This window comes from Halichoerus grypus, chromosome X, assembly GCF_964656455.1.
Source record: "Halichoerus grypus chromosome X, mHalGry1.hap1.1, whole genome shotgun sequence".
Classification (NCBI taxonomy): Eukaryota; Metazoa; Chordata; class Mammalia; order Carnivora; family Phocidae; genus Halichoerus; species Halichoerus grypus.
This window is the reverse complement of record NC_135727.1, coordinates 114,237,347-114,259,941: the sequence shown is the minus strand read 5'-3', so window position 1 is coordinate 114,259,941 and position 22,595 is coordinate 114,237,347. Positions and strand designations below refer to the sequence as shown.

The 22,595-nt window shown below is 42.5% G+C and overlaps 1 protein-coding gene across 1 annotated transcript in view; it reads left to right on the top strand.

Moving 5' to 3' along the window:
• Positions 1-22,595, top strand: part of PHEX (phosphate regulating endopeptidase X-linked) — a 196,964-nt gene that overhangs the window by 47,887 nt on the left and 126,482 nt on the right. Inside the window, exons 9-12 of the mRNA XM_078064050.1 lie at positions 1,264-1,347; positions 2,427-2,572; positions 10,468-10,561; positions 12,761-12,889. Coding sequence (XP_077920176.1) covers positions 1,264-1,347; positions 2,427-2,572; positions 10,468-10,561; positions 12,761-12,889 — 453 coding nt within the window. The remainder of the gene's footprint in view (positions 1-1,263; positions 1,348-2,426; positions 2,573-10,467; positions 10,562-12,760; positions 12,890-22,595) is intronic.

Genomic DNA, 22,595 nt, shown 5'->3' with positions numbered 1-22,595 from the left:
TGTCACTCAGCCCTGTGTGATTTTTATCTTCCAAAATCTGTGGTGCATAGATTTTTGGCCTGCTGGTAATTCTTACCTCCATCTTTTATACCCCTAGGTCATTCAAAATTAGTGGAACACATAGTACTAGGGAAACTTCTGAAGCTGGAGAGACAGGACAACCTAGCCAAGCACAAAAAGGTCCTTATGAACACAGCCATGGAAGTGTGCATTTAACCAATACCAGCTAGAGAGAAGTGTTCACAAAGGGAGGGCACGTTGACGGAGTGGCCCTTGTGATTGGAACCAAGTAGAGTTTAACTGGAAAGACTTGACAGAGAAAATGAATCTTGGGCCACGTCTTGAATCCTGGTTCAAACTATGGGAGTGGTGATGGTGGATGGGGGTGCCAGGGTAGGAGAGTCTTGTGTGAGGTGTGAGGTAGAAAGTGGCAAGTTTAATGCAAGGGAATCAGAGGATGGAGGGCCTTAAAAGCACGGTATGGTTTAGGGGTATGGGGAGCTGCTTCCTGTCCATGGACATGATTAAGACAGCCCTTGAGGAAGACAATCATTGCTGCTTTTCTTAGATTCAACATAGCTTAGATTTGGTGTTGGCACAGTGGCCAAGAGCATGAGAATTGGGAATAGAAAGAGTGTCAAGAGTCAAGGTTGGAGATGTAGACTTGGAAATATGTGTTTGAGTGGTAACTGAACTCATTCCCTGAGTGGTGGTGGTGGTAGGGGCGGGGGCGGTTCCTGAAGGCCAGAGAAAGCAGAGGGAAGAGGGGAGGGGAGGTAATGAGCTGCTGACACAATGATCACAGATGGCAGTGGTATCCGGATAGTCTAGTGCTCTTTAGTGAAAATGTGCCCCAAGGGATGAAGGGATGGCCTGTGGTTCATAAGCTCTTCTGGTCATTATCTGGATACCACCGGTGAAGGTAGGATGTTTGTCTCAGTTGCCTAATCTCAGTTTGGCTGTCAGACCTGAGCCAGTAATAGATTTTTGTCCATCCCCATTAGAGATGAGGAAGGGATTTGGGAAGTTATTTTTGGACTGAGGGCAGTGTTTCACACTGAACAGGACAGGAAGGATTCTTCTTACTATCTTCATCTTAATTTTGCTTAAAGCGATGTCTTTTTTTCTCTCTCCCAAGTTCAGCACTGCACCAAAATCTTGAAAAGCTTTATGATACTTGGCAGATGTTTGGCACATATAGAAGGTAGTCACGCATCAGGAAATGGTTCATTCGAAACAATAACCAAAGTCTCTTTCCACCAGATAATGATTCCACATGAAAACCGAACCAGTGAGGCCTTGTACAACAAAATGAACATTTCCCAGCTGAGTGCTATGATTCCCCAGGTTGGTGACAATGATCTAGGAAATGTTACCTTAACTGGTCATTTTACAAACGACTGTACATCATCTGTGTGTGAAGTTTTGCCTTTATAAAGCCTACTATCAGTCTTATTGGTTATCATCATGTTTGTCAGTCACCACATAAAATATCCTCTGTCTGTGCGTTTGGATGCTTTCTACTGTAGGGAAAAGAAAACCTTTCCAAGAGTGGCTTAAAAACTTAAAGCCTGTTTTCTTACAAGACAAAAGTCTAGATGTAGGTGGCTGTTGGTGTTGCTTTTGCTGTTGAACAGTGTTGTCAAAGAGCCACGTTTGTTCTCTCCACTGTCCTCAGTGTGTTGGCTTTTTGCCTTCCTGTGTGATGACTCCGGGTTGTAAGGTGGTACTCTAGCTCCACATACCACATCTGCCACCAGCCGGGAAGAAAGGGGAGGGGCCAATGATAGTCACGTCTATCTCTTTCACCAGGAAAAATACTAAAGCCTTTCCAGCATATTCCCAGATGTCTTCCCTTTATGTCTTAAGTAGGACTGGGGCTTCCCTGCCTACAGTGAGTAACTGGTTTTCCATTTCACTAGTAGATGCAGGCAGGGCAGGAAAAAAAAAAGAAAAAGGCTGGAAAAGACTTTTGGGGTAGCCAATTAAAAATGCCAAGAGAGTGGTGCTCTGAAGAGGGGACACGTATTACTTTTTGTTGCTCCTGTAAGTAAAGCTGCCCCAGAGGGGAGACCAGTAGTGGAGCTTGGCAGGGGCGGCTGTGTGTACCCGTGAGTGAATGAGTGGGGGAGCGGTGTGAGGGCAAGCACAAGAGGGAGCGAAGTGGGGGGAGCTGAAGAGGGGGGTCGTGTGCTGTCCGCGGGCAGATGGTACACAACGCACGGGAAGTCTGTGTGTGATGCGGGCGGTAGGTCTGGGCAGCACGTGGCCAGTCGTTTCTTTTCTAGAGTTGAGCAGTCACATCTCTAACTATTTGGTCAGAAATTACAGGCAGTGGAGTATGTTCAGCCAGCTCTCTTTGCCTCTCTCCTTGCTTGCTGCCCAGCAGATGTTCCCTCACTCTGTGTTTGTCTCTCTCTCCTCAGTTTGACTGGCTGGGCTACATCAAGAAGGTCATCGATGTCAGAGTCTACCCTGGCCTGAAAGACATTGGCCCCGCAGAGAACGTGGTCGTCCGTGTCCCGCAGTACTTTAAAGATTTGTTTAGGATATTAGGCTCTGAGAGGAAGAAGTAAGAGCTTTCTTGTGTATTTTACCCTGACTTTTGTTTTTCCTTTTAAATTATAAGGCCTTCCCTCTCACATCCTTGGACTACTGTTGTTAAGGAAGGTTACCTCGAAAGAGTCTTAGGCAAAATCCTGGTGCCCTTCATGACAAATTGGCCAAAATCATCGTCTGGTGTTATTTACTTGCTATGATAGCAGATACACAATGTTTTTGCCCCTCATTTCTGGCCTTTCTCCATATTTTTCTCTCTGAAAGCTTCAATTGTTTCCTACTTTTAGGAGCTAGTTACATAATGATGTCATTTTCTGAAATTTCTATATGAACATCTCTTTTTTTCCATTTCATTTTTCGTCCTTTGCTGCTTTTTTTTTTTTCTGGTTTCTTTTTAGCCAGTAAGTCACTTTGTTGCAATATAGTGAAGTACCTGTGTTGAGTAAGAGTAGTCTGAGAGCCATAGAAAAATTGCACTGATGAAACAACTTCAGGAACTGTCTGGTTTTTCTTATTTTATATATATTTTTAAAGACTTTATCTATTTGAGAGAGAGAGACAGTGCAAGCCGTGGGGGGGGGAGGGTGGGCGGTGGTGAGGAGCAGAGAGAGAGGGACAAGCGGACTCTGCGCAGAGCACAGACCACAGTGCAGGGCTCAATCCCATGACCCTGAGATCAGGACCTGAGCCAAAATCAAGGGTCGGACACAGTGGACGCTTAACTGCTTAACCTTAACTGACTGAGCCACCCCGGCACCCCTGGTTTTTCTTATTTTATTTATTTATTATCATTATTTCTTAAAGATTTTATCTATTTGAGAGAGAGAGAGTGAGTGAGGGAGAGACAGAGCAGGAGCAGGGGAGGGGCAGAGGGAGAAGCAGACTCCCCGCTGAGCAGGGAGCTGGATGCAATGTGGGGCGCAATCCTGGGACGCCGGGATCGTGACCTGAGCCAAACAGCAGACGCTCAACTGACTGAGCCACCCAGGCGCCCCGTGGTTTTTCATATTTTAAAGAATGTTTTAGAATTGGTTGCGCTGCTACTTTAGCACTACAAACAAGAAGATCCTAAAAATGTCCATGAAAGGGAATTTTACATCTTCATGAAGCCATTCCGATTTGACTATAGAAAATGAAGCACAGCAGGGTCAAGTAGCTTCACAAAGGCAGTTTACTAAGCTAGATGCCAGACCATAATTAAAAATCATATTTTCTTATTTGGACTTAGGGCTATCTTGCCGGGAGTTATGTGTAAAAAAAAAAAAAGAAAAACCCAAAAAAAGATGCCTGCAGAAGTCCTAGAAATAAAATCTAGCCTCCATCCCTACCTATGGAAACACTGAAACACCTTTGAAGAGCTGCTTTTCCTTTTAAGATTATATTTTATGATAAAAGCAGTATGTGTTCACTGAGAAAAGCATACAGAAAAGGGAGAGAAGAAATAATAAATTTACTTGAAATTCTACCATTTAGAGATAAGCAGTGATTCTATAAAAATTTTCTAAGTGAAAATTGAATCTAGAGGTTGGTTAGGGGATGTGTGGGTTAGAACCTTGCTCTTCAAAGTGTGCTCCGCGTGCCGATATTACACTATTTGGTAACTAACCAGAATTTAGATAAAAACCCGAAAATAACAAAGTGTGCTCCATGGACCAGTAACGCCAGCAGCATCACCTCAGGCCCTTGGTAAAAATACAGATTCCAAGGCCCCTCGTCCTCCGTAGAGGCAGAAACAGTAGTTCTGGGGTGAGGCCCCAGAATCTGAATTTTAACAAGCACCCCAGGAGAATCTTTTCTGTTAGTGTTTTTGGGGGGGACTCACTGGGTTTGAAGACTGATTCATGTTAATCACCATTATGGCTAAGGGTTACATTTGATCTTTAAAAAAAAAAAACCGTAGTTCCCACTTCATAGATGAAGAAGCTGAGGTAAAGTGACTTCTGCAGGACGTACCTTGAGGAGGGGGTGGAGTTGAGATTCTAAGCTGGGTAGCCCTCGTTTCTACATCCTGTCTCTGGCACACATATCCCTGTATGGAAAAGAGACTCTTTGCAGACATTTCACTGCTAGTTGTGGAGATAGTCGGTTCCCCTGGCATTTCCAGCGTTACAGAGCCATCCTGGGTTGGCATCAGCTGGTCACAGCTGGACTGCCGCTTGCCCTCTTCTGTCATGCCCCCTGCCGGCCTGGCGGTATTAGGCTTTTCTTTCCGACCGACCGAATGGCTGTGGGGGCCGGGGTGCTGCCTCGCTGGCAGGCCATGGTGCAGGGCACAAAACGAGAGCAATGAGACCCCCCAGAACTGGCGCCAGAGGCTGCCCTGGCCCTTTCAGTTCAAGGGAGTAGGTGGCCAGGGCAGGGCCATTTGGAGGCCCAAGCTGGAGGCTGCCTGTGGGGAAAGGGAGTTGGAGTTCAAGGTGGAAAGGGGGTGAAGATGCAGTGATGTGCTGGGTCCCTCACGTTTTGTCTGCCTCTTCCTAACTCCATGTTGAGTGATCTCACGTGAACAGTTTGACATGGGAATATTCACACCGTGGAAATTGGCAAATGCTACAAATCAGGTTTTTTTCCCCCCTTGGAACGCCAGTTGTGAAACATTTACCAGCACATCACTGCTTGAGAGGTGCTGCAGCAGTCTCTCCCTTTCTGTCCTCCCGTCGGCTCTCCCCGCGCCCCCACCCCACTCCTGACTTGCGGATGCCTCAGATGATTAACCATCTAATTTGGTCTGAGGAGCAAAATGGGAGGAGGGAGAGGCTGAGAGAGAGAGGCAGGATGGGGTTAGAGAGATTTTGCTTGGGGGTCTTCTTCCGGGCAAGGCCTGGCCTCATGGAGATCATCTGCATCAGTACTTTTTGTTTGTTTGTTTAAGGCAGGCTGGCCGAAAGCAAACCCTTGGAGATTTTTCCGAGCCTCTGTGATCTTTTCTGTCTTCAGTTTTATTTTAATATAAAGCAAGCACAATGTACATTAAAGTGAGATGATTCTCATTGTACATATGCTCCTGGGGGCTTACCTGGAAAATGTGCTGTTATGTAGACCTCGTACAGGGCTCAGTCCTGCTGAGGGCAATCCGGGACCTTGTTCAAAGTATGAAACATGGAGACCAGTATAGGCCTGGCCTGTGAGCTTGTTAGAAATGCAGAAATCAGTCTCTGCTCCAGACCCACTGAATTGTAATCTGTCATTTAGTAAGATCCTCAGGGGGTTCATATACTAAACTTCTTCCTTCCTTCCTTCCTTATTTATTTATGATTTTATTTATGATTTTATTTATTTATTTGACAGAGACACAGCGAGAGAGGGAACACAAGCAGGGGGAGTAGGAGAGGGAGAAGCAGGCTTCCCGCGGAGCAGGGAGCCCAATGCGGGGCTTGATCCCAGGACCCTGGGATCATGACCCGAGCCAAAGGCAGACTCAACCGACTGAGCCACCCAGGCGCCCCTATACTAAACTTCTTAAACTAAAGTTTAAGAAGCACTGATCTGGGATTTAGAAATTCCTAGTTTAGCTGTGTGTGCAGAAAGAAGAGAAGATAGAGTTTTCCTAGACCAGTGGTTCTCAAACCTGACAAGCATCAGCACTCCCCAAAGGGCTGTGTTAAAATAGTTAAAGGTTAAAATAGACCACTGGGTCCTATCCCACAGTTCTGATTGATGAGATCTAGGGTAAGACCTCGGAATTTTCTGACAAGTTCTCAGGCGATGCTGAAGCTGCTGGTTCAGGGACACGCTTTGGGAAGCACTGCCTTAGGTGTACCTTTCAGCAGGCTCTAGGACTTAGGAAGATCTCTTTGGCTTTGAGAACCTTTGAGAAGAACCTGTCTGGCTTTCCTCAGGTAGTTTGACTTAGAAGAGTGTATGCAAGCTCTGGAATCTGAAGACCAGTGGTTAGTTCTGGATTTGCCACATACTTGCAAGTCCCTTGAACTCCCTCTGACCTTTGTTTTCTTCATCTGATAATAAGGATAATAATAACCATCCCATCACATCATCATGAGGATCGGAAAAGGCACTTAATGATCTCTTGAATACAAACAAATGTAAGCTGTCACTAATTGACAAGGGGCAGCAAGGGCTTCTTTAAAAAAAAAAAAAAAAAAATCTTCCCAGTCAGAGGCTTTGGGAAATGATTTCATGTTGCTCTTTTAATGGTGGGTTCTCTCCTGAGATGTTTTGCTTTCCTCTGCTTTATTTATTGCCATTTGGGGAAATTACCATACTGCTGAAAATGCTTTTTGAAAAAAAAAAAAAAAGATATGTGTTATTTTCAAGGACTGTTGCTGAATATGACTTTTGTTTTGTTTTTTGATATATCCGAGCATTAAGTGGCAGTGATTCACTCATTACGGTCAGATCTGTTTCTGGCGTGGTAATATTAGCCCTCCAAAGCTGGGCTCCCCAGCGTTCTGTCAGGATATTTATAACCCACTGGAGCTGCTCATCAGTGCCATTGTCTTGCTGTGCGAGCTTCCCTGCATTCCTTCTTCCAGCTCTCAGAGGTCTTGTTTTGCTATCGTCTTAGTAATGCCTTGCCCATGAAGGCGTCACACACTATTCTTTCTTCGTACCCACAGACTTCTGTGAAGCGTTTGGGCTCTTTGGCCAGGAAGTCTCTGCTGAATTAGAGACATTAATTTATCACCGTGTAGCATGGGGAAAAGCACAGAGCCTTTAGAGTTAGACCTACTTCCGTCTGGTCTAGCCTCCGTCGCTTATTACACTGGTTCTCCAACTCGTTTGCACATTGGACTTAGCTGGGGGAAATTTAAAAACAGTATTTATGCTGGATACCACCCTAGAGATTCTGATGTCATTGCTTTGGAGTGGCCTTGGGCATTTATCTGGACTTTTAAAACTCCTCGAGTGGTCCTACCAAGTTGGAGATGCACTGACTATGTGGTCATGAGGAGTTACTTAATGGTTCTGGGCCTCAAGTTTCTTTATATGTGAAACGGGCACAGTAACCCCTCTCCTGTAGTGGGGGTGCCCACCCTTCTCCCACCCCAGCATACTTGCACCGCACTGCCTCTTCCGTCACCCACCGTCACCCACCGTCACCCACCGTCAACCACCACCGTCAGCCCCATCCTAACAACTTCCCCAGGGAGTCTGGTTTATCACTGTGCCCTTGAGGGAGTACCTTTTGAATTCCTGGAAGTGTATCTGCTGGCCATGGACCGTCTTCTAATCTGCACGTGTGGCTCCACCACAGCTCTCAAACCCAGGAAGCCATATTTTAAGGTTGAAGAACATACAGACCTTGCATTAGGGTCAGGCTCGCCTCCTTTGACTCTCTAGACACTGGGCCCTGATGGCTACCTGCATTGTCGTCTCTGTGGCCGAACTTTCTGCCTATCTCTGTAAAGGGATGACCCCGCTCACCATCTTCTGCAATACACAAGCTATTCCTTTTTTTTTTTTTTTTTTTTTAAGATTTTATTTATTAGAGAGAGAGAGATAGAGAGTGAGCATGAGTGCGGGGGGGGGAAGAGCAGAGGGAGAGGGAGAAGCAGACTCCCTGCTGAGCAGGGAGCCTGATGTGGGACTCCATCCCAGGACCCTGGGATCATGACCTGAGCTGAAGGCAGACACTTAACCGACTGAGCCACCCAGGCATCCCTACATAAGCTATTCCTAATTAGCTTGTCCAGACTTCATATTCTTGCCTCACACCCATTAAACCTTCCATTCTTTAGGCCTAGCTCCATCCCTGTTCCTCTCATGAGGCCGAATCTTATCCCTCAGTTTGAGGTATGTGCTCCTTCTAGTGAAGTGTCCAGCATGGGTTTTTTGGGTGCTAGGGTCCACCAAGTCGTTATTTATGCTCTTACCTTGTTTCCCCTGCTCAGCTCAAAGCTCCAGGAGATCAAGGGCTATATCTTTCTCACCCTCCATCTCCCTGGCACCTAGAAGTAGTAGCACATATCTGGGTGGTCAGGATGTGCTGAATGAGTGAAAGAAAGTACTTACAATGTACTTCCTTTCATATACTTAAAAGGTATTTCTTCAAGTAAAAAACCCAATTATTTGAGCAAGTGGAAATCTGAAGTTCTGTGTGCCCCAATGAGACTCTAAGTTCTCTGAATGTAGGTGCTGGACTCCTATTTCTTTACAGTACTCAGGGCACCTGGAATGATGGTTGGCCAACAGGAAGTGCTCAGCGAGCACTTCTGGCTCAAGAGTAGAAATGTGAACTGAGAAGATCCAAAGGAATGACCTACAACTATGTATTTATTAGAGTAGCCTGAAAAGAGGGCTGGACTTCACTGCTGAGAGTGGTGGTCTCTGAGGGGGAAGTGTGCATACCTCAAACATGGTCCACTGGGTCTGAGAAGAAAATTAGAGAATTTTTATATATCTTTATTTTTTTCCACTGAAAAGAGAATTAGGCTTGGTTGAGTCCTATATAGATGGCTACAGGCCCTTCATTTGATCTGTATGGCACACATGAGGGGGAGGGCACTGTCACCCTCACTGGTTTGTTTTCAGTTGGTACATTGAGAAAATAATCTCAAGCCATTTACTATATACCTGTAGATTAATGAATTGTTTTAAGTGGCTTAACCCCCACAGAATGGACAAGTGGCTTAAAAAATTCTTGTAGGGAAACAGGAATCGAAGCTATTACTAATAATGTCAGAACACAGTGAACATCAGGAAAATGACAGAAGTGACCCTTCTGCCAGTCTAGCATGCCATCTTGGTCAACCAGGTGACAAGGTAAAACACAATGGTGGTCTAACCACATCTGACAAGGGTATGTTCAAAATGTTTTGAAATAGGAGCAGGGGCGCTTGGGTGGCTCAGTCATTTAAGTGTCTGCCTTCAGCTCAGGTCATGATTCTAGGGTCCTGGGATCGAGTCCTGCATTGGGCTCCCTGCTCGGGGGGGGGGGCTGTCTATTTCTCCCTCTGCTGCTCCCCTTGCTCGTGCTCTCTCTCTCTCTCAAATAATAATAATAAAAAAAGAAATAGGAACATTCTATGAATGGGTTAGAGTGCCATGCAAATGAGAGTTGGTTGTTCTTAATGGGCCAGATACCATCATCATGTCACATGGTTCTTACATGGCTGGATGACCCAACAGCCATCTCAGGAGTGTGTGTTATGAGTCACCATGGTAATGGCACACTGGGAGGGGATGGGTCATTAAAAATTCATCATCACTATTGAGTTAGAAATTAGATCACACATCCTTCTGAGGTCAGGGCATCTTTTACTTAAAGAGAAAGGCAACAGTTAACAAAATGTAAGGGATTTTTTAAAAAATATCTGTTATGGGCACTGCATGAGTGTATGGGCTTGTTCATATGTTTGGAAGTTAATGACAATAAAAAGTCTGGAATTTACTCTTTATTAAGGGTGTCGTTATTTATTTTAACCTCACAGTAAACCTATAAGGTAGGGATCATCCTTGTTGTATGACAAGAAAAGATAAAATCAGCAAGCTTAAATGACAAGTTCAAGCTCATGTAAGTATAGAACCAAGGTGCAAATCTAAATAATTGGTATTGGCCAATATATTGCTGTTCGTTCCCAAAAGTAAGAATTCATCTGCATTTTATGAAGTCACCTAATAATTCCAGGGTATGGACAGTTTCTAGACAGAAAGGGCTAGGCAACAGTGGATTCCATGCCCTGAGAGGGAAAGCAAAATGTTGACGCTGAAGCCTCGGGCTAGAATCTTCATTTCATCTATCTGTATTAAGTGGTGAAAAGCAAGCCAGTTTTGGTTGAGCTTATTGGCATTGTATCATCTTATGTCATTTCTCAAGTGCAAGTTCTACAGTTTTGTATAAGCAAGAGGTCCCTTCATGGAGCTTGGCCAGCAGTTTTCCCAAGGTGTTCTGCAGAGTATCAGGTATCAACCTAATTGTAATAAATGTGCATTTCTCTCTGCTAACAGGACCATTGCCAACTATTTGGTGTGGAGGATGGTTTATTCCAGAATTCCAAACCTTAGCAGGCGTTTTCAGTATAGGTGGCTCGAATTCTCACGGGTGAGTTTGAAGAAGATTGCAATGTTACATCATTGGATAACTTTACATGCCGGAACAGTCTGTATATTAACTAATCCAATAAAAATCATCTTTAGGGATGGGACAGAGGGAGTTTTGCAGCCCAAACTCTACTTTTTAAAAAAATTTCTTTCTTTTTATTAAGTGAAACCTTATGTACTGTAAACTACACTCAGGCTGTATTTGATGAGGCCATATAAAGATATTTGGGGCAGTATTTGGGACTATCATATTGTTTTCACTCCCTCTTATCGACTTATTCCCGTTTTCCCCAATGTTCTTAACTGGGTCACTGCAATTACAGTTTTAATGTATCTTAGTGATATATTTGTAACTATTTTTCATTTTCAGTATTCTGAATATTCAAAATATGCCTAGTATACGTTTTAGATGGTAAAGTTTCATCTTTAATTTAGGGATAGAATTTTGTCTTTAACTTTATCTTGACTTTCATTCAGTCTTTGAGATTATTCCAATTCTGCTAGGCCAAAGAGGCCTAAATCTAGTCTCCTCCGGGGAACCTGGCTCAAATGCCTGAAACACTTTGCTGCTTTCCCCCTCACCTGGTTCTTTGATTTTAGCTTCACTCCCTCACTTACACAGGTGTTATTTTGCCTTTGTTTCACAAGCTTTTATCTGAATAATAGTCCCATTAATAAGGACCTAATGATTTTCTGTTTGGTGTTTTTTTTTGCATTTTAAATATTTTGTGACTTTTAAAAGGTATTTTAAATTTATTTTTCTCTCAATTAGAAGTGAATGACACATTTTATAACAGTGCTTTCATTTAACAGATGTTTCGGTTACTAGAGAAACAGATGAGTATGGGAATTTTTGGTGGGTCATTACTGTTGAGCAGTAACAGTTATTTTGGATACATTTTGGCTCTCAAAGTCACTATTGAGTTTTATAGAGAACACTATAAAACAGCTATATTTATTGAGGTCATATCGAAGGGTTAAGTTACAAAAGTAGATTTTTTATATGTATATAAAATACATATTTATATATGTGCATATGTATATATACATGTTATATATATATTTATATTTTTATGTATGTGTGTATATTTTTAACTCCTGTGGATCACATAAAAAGATAGTACCCAGCTGCTTTTCAATCCTACTTTGAAGAGAATAAGAGAGACTGGTGTAAGAAGTAGCGTGTGAAAATTGGAGGGTTAGGTATGAGGGGATGTTTCTTGAGTGTAAAGTGCTAAATATAACATCGAGTTGCCAAAGACAGTTGTGGGATCTCTTTCTCTAGAGATTTAAAAAATACATTGATTCCTTCCGTCTGTGAGGGGTTGAGTTGCCAGAAAGCAGGAGAAGGAAAAAGAGATGAATCTAAGTGTCAAGCCCATGTGCGCTGTGCCAGGAGCCTGGGTCTCCTGTGGGGCACGCGGCTCCTCCACCATGCTCAGGGCCGCCCTGCCTTGCTGCTTGCCTTCGGTTTGCATTTTGAGCGCTGAACTTCCATCCTCCAAGGGCATTTTAAACACTATTTGTTCCTTTGCTTTCATCACCAAGAGTAAACCTTTGAGCCTTCCAAGTCCTGCTTTGGAACCTCCTTACTTGTTTGTAAATGTTTTCTTGTAATGGCTTAATTGGGACAGATGGGAAAAACATTTTCATCTGTTTTTTACTTGGTTATGGGTGTGTCCTTTGCTACGATACGATGTAAATATGCTTCTTGGGTTGTTCCCAGTGGGCCATGTTGTCTTTGGACTTGTGAGTGTACTACCCAGAGTAAGGAAACCCTCGCTGGGCAGGAACTTCGATCATCCGTTGATACTAGACCTTTCCTAGTACAACTTCAGTTCCTAATAGATATTAGAGGCTATCTAGACACTTGGACGGGACAGCATCCACTCATTTCCCTGCTAACTGCAGAAAAGCTGTGCCATTGTCCTAATCTTTCATTAAGTGGGGAAAATTGAAAGGAAAGGATAAATACATTATTTTACCGTTAAAATATATTCATTCAGTTTTAAGTCTAACTAGGAACAAGCAGAATTTATTTCTTCATCTGATTTCACTGTCAGCTCTACCATCGGACACATGTATATGGGTTGGGGTGTGCAATGTTTTGTAGTCTGTTTTCTTCAGGTTGTGTGAATTTTTTTTTCAGCCATAGGTTTTATCCAAGTGAACCTCAATCTGGATCAATTATCTCCCACAGGTAATTCAGGGGACTACAACTTTGTTGCCTCAATGGGACAAATGTGTAAACTTTATCGAAAGCGCCCTCCCTTATGTTGTTGGGAAAATGTTTGTGGATGTGCACTTCCAGGAAGACAAGAAGGAGATGGTAAGTGCTGCTTCCCAGCTGGTAAGAGCCATGGCAGTCTGCCAGGTCTGATGTGGGCGTGGCCAGCAGGCCCATAGCAGCCCTCCAGCTCTGGAAGCAATGAATCTAGATAGATAATTGTTCGACTTCAGAGAGGAATTCCTGCAGTACAATATTAACTACAAACTCAAACCTGGAATATAGTCATGAAAATTAAGACAAGTTAGAAGTGAGAAAAGAAGCATGAAATCACGTCAACCAGAGTCTGAATTTCTCCTGTAGAAGTTAAATGTGTAAAGTCGATGCTTAGGAACAAAGAGGGCCTAGATAATTTTAGGATTAGGTATTAGACTGTTGTAATTACAAAAGGTAGTGGTCTTCTAGTCGGGCCTCTTTGTTTTAGAGATGAGAAAGCTGGAGACCCAGAGATGAAGAGATTTGTAATACATTTAACAACTATTAAATGGTTTAGAAATAGAAATAAAATGCAGGGTTTTTTCCTACTTATGCTGTTTTCTGGAAACTTCAGAAGTGTGACATTTATTTCAGAGACAGTACTGTGTGTCTGTTTTTTGTTGTTAACCTGAAAAGAAATCCTTTTATTTTGGAAATTCCTAAGCATATACAAAAATGGAATGAGCAGTGTAATGAGCTTTCCTGTACCTATGATCTGTAGTAATTTGTAGTTGCTGTAATGGCATTAATGGCCCAGCCAGATCCATCTGCTAATAAAACATGAGGTTTAGTTTCTTCATTTATTTAACAAATACTTGTTGAACACCTGTTATATGCCAGGCACTGTTCCAGGCACTTGGGACACAGCAGAGAACAGAAAAAAAGATCCCTGACCTCAATGACTTGACATTCTAAATGGTGGGGGGACATACAAGTATGTTGGAAGATGGTAAGGACCCTGGAGAAAAGAAAAAGGAGATCAGGGTAGAAAGGAATTGGGAGTGCTGTAAGGTGAGGGTGTGTGGGGCAGGTTATAGGATTAAATAGGGTGGTGAAGGAAAGCCTCACTGTGAGGATGACATTTGGCAAAGATTTGAAGGATGTGAGAGAATTAGACATGACAGCTATCTGGGGGAAGAGTGTTCCAGGCTGAAGGAATAGCTAGTGCAAAAAGTACTATGGCTGGGATGGTCCTGGAGCGCTCAAGTAATAAAAGGGAGGTCCATGTGGCTGGAGCAGAGTAAGGGTAAGAAGTAGGTGTGGCAGTCAGAGCAGTCATAGGGATGATGGCATTTTGTAAGGCCTTATGGGCCATTGTGGACTTTTAATCCTGAGTGCAGTGGGGAGCTAATGTAGGCTTTTGAGCGAAGGCCTGATGTGACCTGACTTATTTTGAAAGGATCACCCTGCTGCTGGATTGAGAAGAGACTGGAGGGAATCAGGGAGACTAATTAGAAGACTATTGAAAGAAAGGGGTGCCTGGGGGGCTCAGTCAGTTAAGTGTCCAACTCTTGATCTCAGCTCAGGTCTTGATCTCAGGGTTGTGAGTTCAAGCCCTGTGTTGGACTCCACGCTTGGATGTGGAGCCTACTTAAAAAAAAAAAAAAAAAGACCATTGGAGGGACCAGGTGAGAGATGATGGTAGCTTGGACCAGGTGGTAGCAGGGGAAGTTGTGAAAAGGGATTGGATTCTGAAGTAGAACCAACATATTTTGCTGACAGATTCAGTGAGGGATCTGAGAGTGAGAGCTTTGAATCTTATTTCAGCGGAAGCATGAAGTTGCTGTTAACTGAGAAGAAGAATTCTGTGGGAAACTAGATTTGGAATTGGGAGTGATCAGGAAGTTAGTTGTGACCATGTTGAACTTGAGAGGTTATCAGACTTCCAGTTGAAGATGTCAAGGAGGCAGTAGGGTATGAGTCTTGGCTTGAGGACAGAGGTTGGGGTTCAAGGTTGGAAGAGAGAAGAGAAGGTGTGAAACAGTTGTCCAGGGGAGTGGGAGAGTGAGTAAACTGAGGAAACATGGTTACCCGGAGGCAGTAGTGGTGTAGATGAGGTTGGAGGTCATGAATTGAAAGACTCCTCACCTTCACAGTGTGTTCTTCTTCATTTGTTTCAGCTGCATTGGAGGAGAGGGTGTATTTTGAATTAGAAATTTGGATTTAGCCATGGTGGGGATTTTTTGGTGTGTATTTTCTTTGTGATGAATTATGGTTTACAAATGTCATGAAGCAAAATATCTAGGGACAATTAACTAATGTAAGGGAGGAAAAATAATTTCCCTCTAACCTTCTAGGTTCTTGAGATCCCACTGTGATAAAACAAAGATTAATGAGAGAAAAACAAACAAGTTTAATAAGGCACATACCTCCTGTATACAAGGGAGAGACCCAGGAAAACTGAGGAACTCCCAGAAATGGCCCAGGCCACCACCTTAATTACCATCCCCAGCTAAAGAAAAAGAAGATGAGAAGATGTGGGCACAGGGGTGGGCAGACCACTATTGGGAGGTTACCAGGAAAAGCACAGTAGACAAAAGGTAAGGTTATTATGCAGATTTAAGTCCATGATCTTCTCCATTGATCACAGTTTCTAGAGTTGAGAGTCATCCTCCTTTTCCTGATACAGGGAGGAAGATACCCTTACAATGGGATTTCCCTCCTAAATGTTAATTTCTCTCACAAAAGGCTAACTTCAACTCTGTTTTGAGAGGGTCCCCTATGTCTGTAGCTTCTCAAATAGTCCCAAATAATCAGTATGTCCAAGAGGTATATTTTAGGTATATTTCACTAACAATGATCCATTGTAGTCATTCAGATAAGAATATATGAAAAAAAAAATATGAGCAGCTTGGATGCAGGTGCTCAACAAACACTGATTTTAAAGACAAACACGTAAAGTCTGTTACATTACGATAATTCAAATGGTTGGTATTATGTGCTGCTACATAGTATGAACTGTTTGGTATGTGTTAATACTGTTGGGGAGGAAGAATTTCCTATGCCCTCCAAGGTCCTTTTTTTTTTTTTTAAAGATTTATTTCAGAGAGAGAGAGCATGTGCACACATGAGCAGGGGAAGGGGCAGAGGGAGAAGGAGAGAATCTCAAGCAGACTCCACACTGAGCAGGGAGCCGTATGACCCCGAGATCATGACCTGAGCCAAAATCAAGAGTCTGACGATTAACCGACTGAACCACCCAGGCTCCCTCAAGGTCTTTTTAGCTGGATAAAGAATCAAATTGGCATGAGATAGATCAACAGGACAAAACCAAGTTTAGCTTTGTGCATATGGAGAATCCACACAGACGTGAAATTTTAAAGACTGGCACCATGAGCCTTACGTGAGCTCCTGAGCTCAGGAGAAGGGGAGGGTTGTGAGGACACAAAGGGGAGGAAGACCATTTGCAGGAAGGTGAGAGGAGATGTTTGGAAAACAAAGCTGGCCCTGCTATGCACATAGATTACTTAGGTACAGAGGAATCTCTGTTAATAGCTCTCTTCCTCCGGCACCGGTGAGATCCTTTCCAAAGTAAATGTGGGCAGCTAAAGGGGGAGGTAAGGAACTTTTCCTGAATCTGCTGGGTTTTGTTTGCTTTTGACTCAAAATAATCTTGCCAATGTGGCCCATCTTGGGGCAGTTAGCCCTTGGCCTCTACAGTAGGTAACACGTAACTATGTATTTGCTGAAGTTTGCCTTGGAATACCTTAAATCTAAGTATATTTACCTGGATTTTTTTTGTTCTTGTTGTTTTGATACTTTGGGGACTATATTTGAACCTGCAGGTCCCCTTCTTGCAAATAATTCCACTGGAGAATTAATGTCTTATTTCAGAATGCTCGATACTCCCATTGTGTGTTTTCTTTCACTCTTTGCTTAGAGTAAATGGATTGAGAATTTATCAGATAATCACAGTGGTAACATTATGAGCTTTGGGAAGGATATAAAAACAACTAAGGCATAACAGGGTTTTTTGTTTTTCTTTTCTTTTTTTTTTTTTGGCAGTAGAAGGATTTTAAGTAATATGAAAGGTATGTGGATTAATTTGTTTTTCTCAGTTTTGGTGTGAAAGTCCCCTTTTCATGTGTTAGGGTGTAATATTCTAAAAGTTGATTTTGGCAATTTTCCCCCTTATTTTGATATACATGGGACTTGGAGGTAGTGGGATAGTTACACAGATACTCATCTATTTTACATAAAATTGTTTTCCTCCCTTAAGCCGAAGCTATTTGCCTCAGGGAATACTTAAGTTGGAAACTTATAAGAGAAATATCTGGCTTTTTATAGCCTTGTTACAGGGCTCTCATCCAAGAACCACCTGGAACCACTGATTTACTTGAAAAACATTCTGTATTATTAACTACAGCCCAAAGAAAAAGAAAACCAGAAAGATCCCCAGTGGGACAAATTCCAGAGACTCTAACTCCGAAGGAAGGCTGCCATTGTTTTATTTACAAAAAAGATTGCTAAGCAGATGAATACATTCAGAGGGTAAAATTTCAGGTACTTGTCAAACTTTAATGTGTACACAAATCAAATGAGGATCTTCTTGTAAAAATGCAAAATCTCATTGCATTTTACCCAGGATCTTTTTAACTTAGCTCTGGTTTAGGACCCAAGAACTTGCATAACAAGTTCCCAAGTGGTGCTGATGCTGCTGGTCCAGGGACCACACTTGGAGTAGCAAGGCCTATGCGTCATTCATTTGCTTGCAAACGGTTGCCACCAGAATCCCAGCCCTGGCAATTCATGTGAGCAGGGTAGGCTGTTGACTCAGACATCAGTACTTTGTTTACCAAAGCCTGTTGCATTAGCGCAAATAACTGCTTCAGTTTTTCAAATCATTGAAAATGTCCTTGTTCCAGTTGGTTTAAATGGACTTTGTCAAACCCTGTGTGGGGGCCTCCAGACTTCTTGTTTTTTTTCCCCACAAACTGATTAGTTTTCCTTTGACAACTCGTACTGAGGTTCTTCCAAGGGACTTCCTGCTTCTCCTCAATATCTGTTTCTGTAGTCTCTCAATGGATTTGGCCCAACTACCTCTATTCGGCATCCTTTGTTATAGAGGGTAGGAGAGAGTAGTTCCCTTTGAGGTTTCCTTTGTAGAAGAGAAAGCCCCCCCACCAACCAGGGTTCTCTTCCTTTTCACTGGGGAAAACACACAATTCCAAGTTTCTATTTCTTTTCCACTTCCCCTAGGCAAGTGTGCATGTGCAAGCGCACGCACACACACATGCGCACACACACATACACTCACATATACATTCATACTAATTCACTTACACATAACTATGGGAGTTTTACAGATTTAATTAGAAATGGGAGGGAATAGCATGTAAAAAAGGAGAATTCTTCAACGCAAAGCCCCCTAAAGAGGCATATGGAAGAATCTTGTGCCTTTTGATAGTGGGACAGGGCCTTAACCCATGTGGGACTGGCTGCAGGACAGGCCAGTGGAGTGAGAATAGTTGCAGAACTCTTTGGATAGTAGTTGTCTTTGTTACCTAGAGTGGTACTATCCAAAAGAACTTGAATATGAGTCACATAGGTAATTTTACATTTTCTAACAGCCTCATTAAAAAAGTAAAAGGAAGGGACACCTGGGTGGCTCAGTCTGTTAAGTGTCTGCCTTCAGCTCAGGTCATGATCCCAGGGTCCTGGGATCGAGCCCCACGTAGGGCTCCCTGCTCCGTGGAGAGCCTGCTTCTCCCTCTCCCTGCTGCTCTGCCTACTTGTGCTCACTTGCTCTCTCTGTCAAATAAGTAAATGAAATCTTAAAAAAAAAAAAGTAAAAGGAAACAGGTGAAATTAATTTTAATATATTTTGTTCAACTAAATATATCCAAAATGTTATTTCAACAAGTAATAAATATAAAAATTATTAATGTGATAGTTTATATGCTTTATTTCAAACTAAGTCTTTGAAATCTCATGTGCATTTTATACTTACGGGATATCTTACTTCAGATGAGCCACGTTTCAAGTGTTCCTTTGCCACTGTGGCTACCATTTTGGACATGCAGTTACCGTATTGCACAGTGCCCATTTAAAGAATTGAAGAGGGATCCATTGAGTTCAGTGTGCTGGGGGTTAGTCCTTGCGTGAGAGGGTGCTCAAAGCCAGGTTTGGGAGGGCAGGGTCATCGGTCCCTGACCAATTGGGTTTCATGGAGGGCTCTAATATCAGGGGGGAAGGACTCCTCAAGCAATACCAGGATTCATGGCTTGGGAACCAGGATTTGGAGTTGGAGTCAGGCTGCTACTTGGTGAGGATGTTTCAGGTTCCCTGGTGTACCAGCATAGAGGAGATAAATTCCAGATGCTACTCTGCAGTTAGCACCTGGGAATCTTGCTTCTCATTGGCTCAAAGACTGGATGGAGTGGAGTCTACAAGTTAAAGGCATTCAGTGCCTTGAAGTTGCAAAGGACTTGGTCAAGCTGAAAGCCAGGGGTTCCAAGATCAAATACCCTCACAGGCAGTAACATTAAATAACATAGAAGTAAAGCTGGCTAGGTATCAGCAAAAGCCAGGGCAAGTGCAATGATGAGAGGTAACTGCCTCTGGAACTTGGTGTCTGGGACACAGTAGTGGTGAATAAGAATGAATATGCTATTCAGGATTCAGCTCAGGCTGTATTCATGCAGGATACCTGCCTTGCTAGTTGTGTGTGTGTGTGTGTGTGTGTGTGTGTGTGTATGAAACCATGTTTCTTTGTTTTTTGAGAGAAGTCAGAAATAGGGACTTTTATGTGAAATCTCCCATATTTTAAATCTTGGTCAATACTTTGGAGGCCAAACGAAATATGTTCTGGGGATACCATTTTGTGTCTTTTACACTAACATTCTCTCTCTCTCCTCAGTCTTCAGAACCAAAAACAGGACCTTGTTTATTAGAGACCTTCTTTAATTTTTTAAATCTTATTTAGAAGACCAAAAGTACAGCATATTAGTTAAACATTTAACAAGTTGCTTTTGTGGAAAGTTATACACAGGATATGAAAGTGGGACTCCTCAAAGAATACATGATGTATTGTTGCTATAAATAGAGATGATGCTCTTGTCCCATGGTAACAAACTCTGATCTGTACGCTCATGACCTAAATGACAGGAGAAGTTTAGGGGTGTGTGTGTGGGAGGGAGGAAGGATGTCTAAAGTATTACTTGATATTTTGCTTTTCCATTTTTTTAATTTTTTTAAATTTTTATTTGAGAGAGCACGCACGCACGTGCATGCAGGAGCATGTGAGCAGGAGGAGGAGCAGAGGGAGAGGGACAGGCAGACTCTGTGCTGAGCATAGAGCCTGATGTGGGGCTTGATCCCAGGACCCTGAGATCATGACCTGAGCTGAAATCAAGAGTCGGATGCCCAACAAACTGAGCCACCCAGGCACCTCTATTACTATTTTTAAAGTAAACTCTACCCCTAATGTGGGGCTTGAACTCATGACCCTGAGATCAAGAGTTGCATACTCTATCGACTGAGCCAGCCAGGTGCCCCTTCCTTTTTTATTATTGATGATGATTTATATCTAAAATATATCAGTAAATGCCCCAGATAAGTATCCACATCCATGGAGGGTAGGCGAAGATACCAACGATAGCCAGGAAGGGAAGGGATGGTCAGCATGGGCCTAGTGTGACTGCAATGGTAAGGGTTTTATGCTTTAATAATCTGGCAATAATAATAAAGTAGCTAACTTTTACTGAGGTTTAACTGGATGTCCGGAACTCTTGTGCTTTTAATGTGTTAACTCACTTAATACTCATAATGGTCCTCTATCTGCTTTTACTGCCCCCCCATCTTCCAGATGAGCAAACTGAGGCTCCAAGAGTTTAAGTAATCCCAAGGTCAGACAGCTTAAAAATGGGTTAGGTGGCGTTCCTGCCCAGACAATCTAGCTTTAAACTAGTGCTTTATTCCCTTGCTTCTCACTGAAAAAACAAAACAAAACAAAAAAACACTCGAATCTTCACTGATTTTATGTCTGGAATGAGGAAACCAGTCATAATGAGGAGACTTTTTTTTGTTTAAGATTTATTTATTTTAGAAAGAGAGCATGAACATGTGAGTGGGAAGGGGCAGAGGTAGAGGAGTGAGAAGAATCTTCAAGCAGACTCCCTGCTGAGCATCGAGCCCAACATGGGGCTCAATCTCACGACCCATGAGATCATGACCTGAGCAGAAATCATGAGTCAGATGCTTAACTGACTGAGCCACCTAGGCGCCCCAATGAGGAGACTTCTAAGTGGCTTGTTTTATAATTAATTCACTCTTATCAGGATATTACTTATTGTAATATTAAGATCTTATAAAAATAAAAGGCACATGTTTATTTCTTAGTGTTTTAGAGATAGGAAATAATTGGAATAGATTTTGCTTCTAATACTTCAATATTTTAAAGATAAATACAGTAAAAGCTTAATTCAAGTCCAACCAATTGACATCACATTTTCATGTTCATATAATTTTCAGAAGAAAGAGGAAAATAATAAGAAATGAGCTGATTCAGATGCTATCAGAGATTTCATCCAAGAGCAACTTTTCTAGGTATATCTTTGGCCCAGTCTACACACTGAGGTCAATTTCCAGTATTTTCTACATACATCATTCTGAGGAGTGATTGATGTTTGGAATGGTGACCCAAGGCTCTGTAAGCTTTCTCATCAAAAAAGGCTATTTAAAAATGTTCATAATTCTTTAGTTACCAAGCAGAAATGTGAACATGTACGCTGAAGAACAATTTTCTATTAAGTGTTAATGCAAAAAAAAAAAAAAGATCTTTCAGCTTTAACTGTAGTTTCTGGAAAATTCAGTGAAGTTGGTTTCCCCTTTGAACATTTTGGCTGTGCTCAGTTCTTCTGTATGAAACCATATCATTTAATTTCATTACAGTCACTGTGCCCCAAACTCTACTTAATATATTCATGTATCTCAGCTCTACAAATAGCCATGTTTTTGCTAGTACCTCATACTTTCTATGTTTTTGTTACAGGGTAAATCCTGTTAAAGAAAAAAATTATTCTGATACTTGTTAAAATAGTAAGGAAGACTTCATTCAGTACTATTGCAGAAAATGCAAGGACTATCACAGTAGGTGAGAGAGATTGGGCTCAGCTCTGAATAGAGCAAAGACCAGTGGGGATTTATGTCCAACAAGAAGAGCAATGGAGTCAGTGGATGGAAAATTGCTAAGATGAGACCTTAGGGGTGAGAGGGCTTTTGCTGAAGGCAGGCCAGTGTGATCAGATAGCAAGGGCTGGAGAGGGGGAAATCTGATCAGATACAGAGGGTGCTCTGATATCAAGGGTAGGGGATTCTCTCTAAACCGACTGACCTGGGTTCTTGGGGCACCTGGGTGGCTCAGTCGTTAAGTGTCTGCCTTCATCCCAGGATGCTGGGATCAAGCCCCGCATCGGGCTCCCTGCTCAGCAGGAAGCCTGCTTCTCCCTCTCCCACTCCCCCTGCTTGTGTTCTCTCTCTTGCTGTTTCTCTCTCTGTCAAATAAATAAATAAAATCTTAAAACAAAAAACCAAAAACCGAATAACCAGGATTCTTGCTAACGCTGGGCTATGCAGGCTTGGCAAGGACAGGATGGGGGACAAGGTCAAGGCCTAGTCAAGAAGAGGGCTTAAAGGAACCTGACTAAGATTTGGTCAAGAAAAGAGTCTTGGTCAGTTCTCAAATCAAAGCTAAAGTTACTTATACATTAAAACATTACTAAATTTTTAAAACATTTAAAACATTACTACATTACTGGGGTGCCTGGGTGGC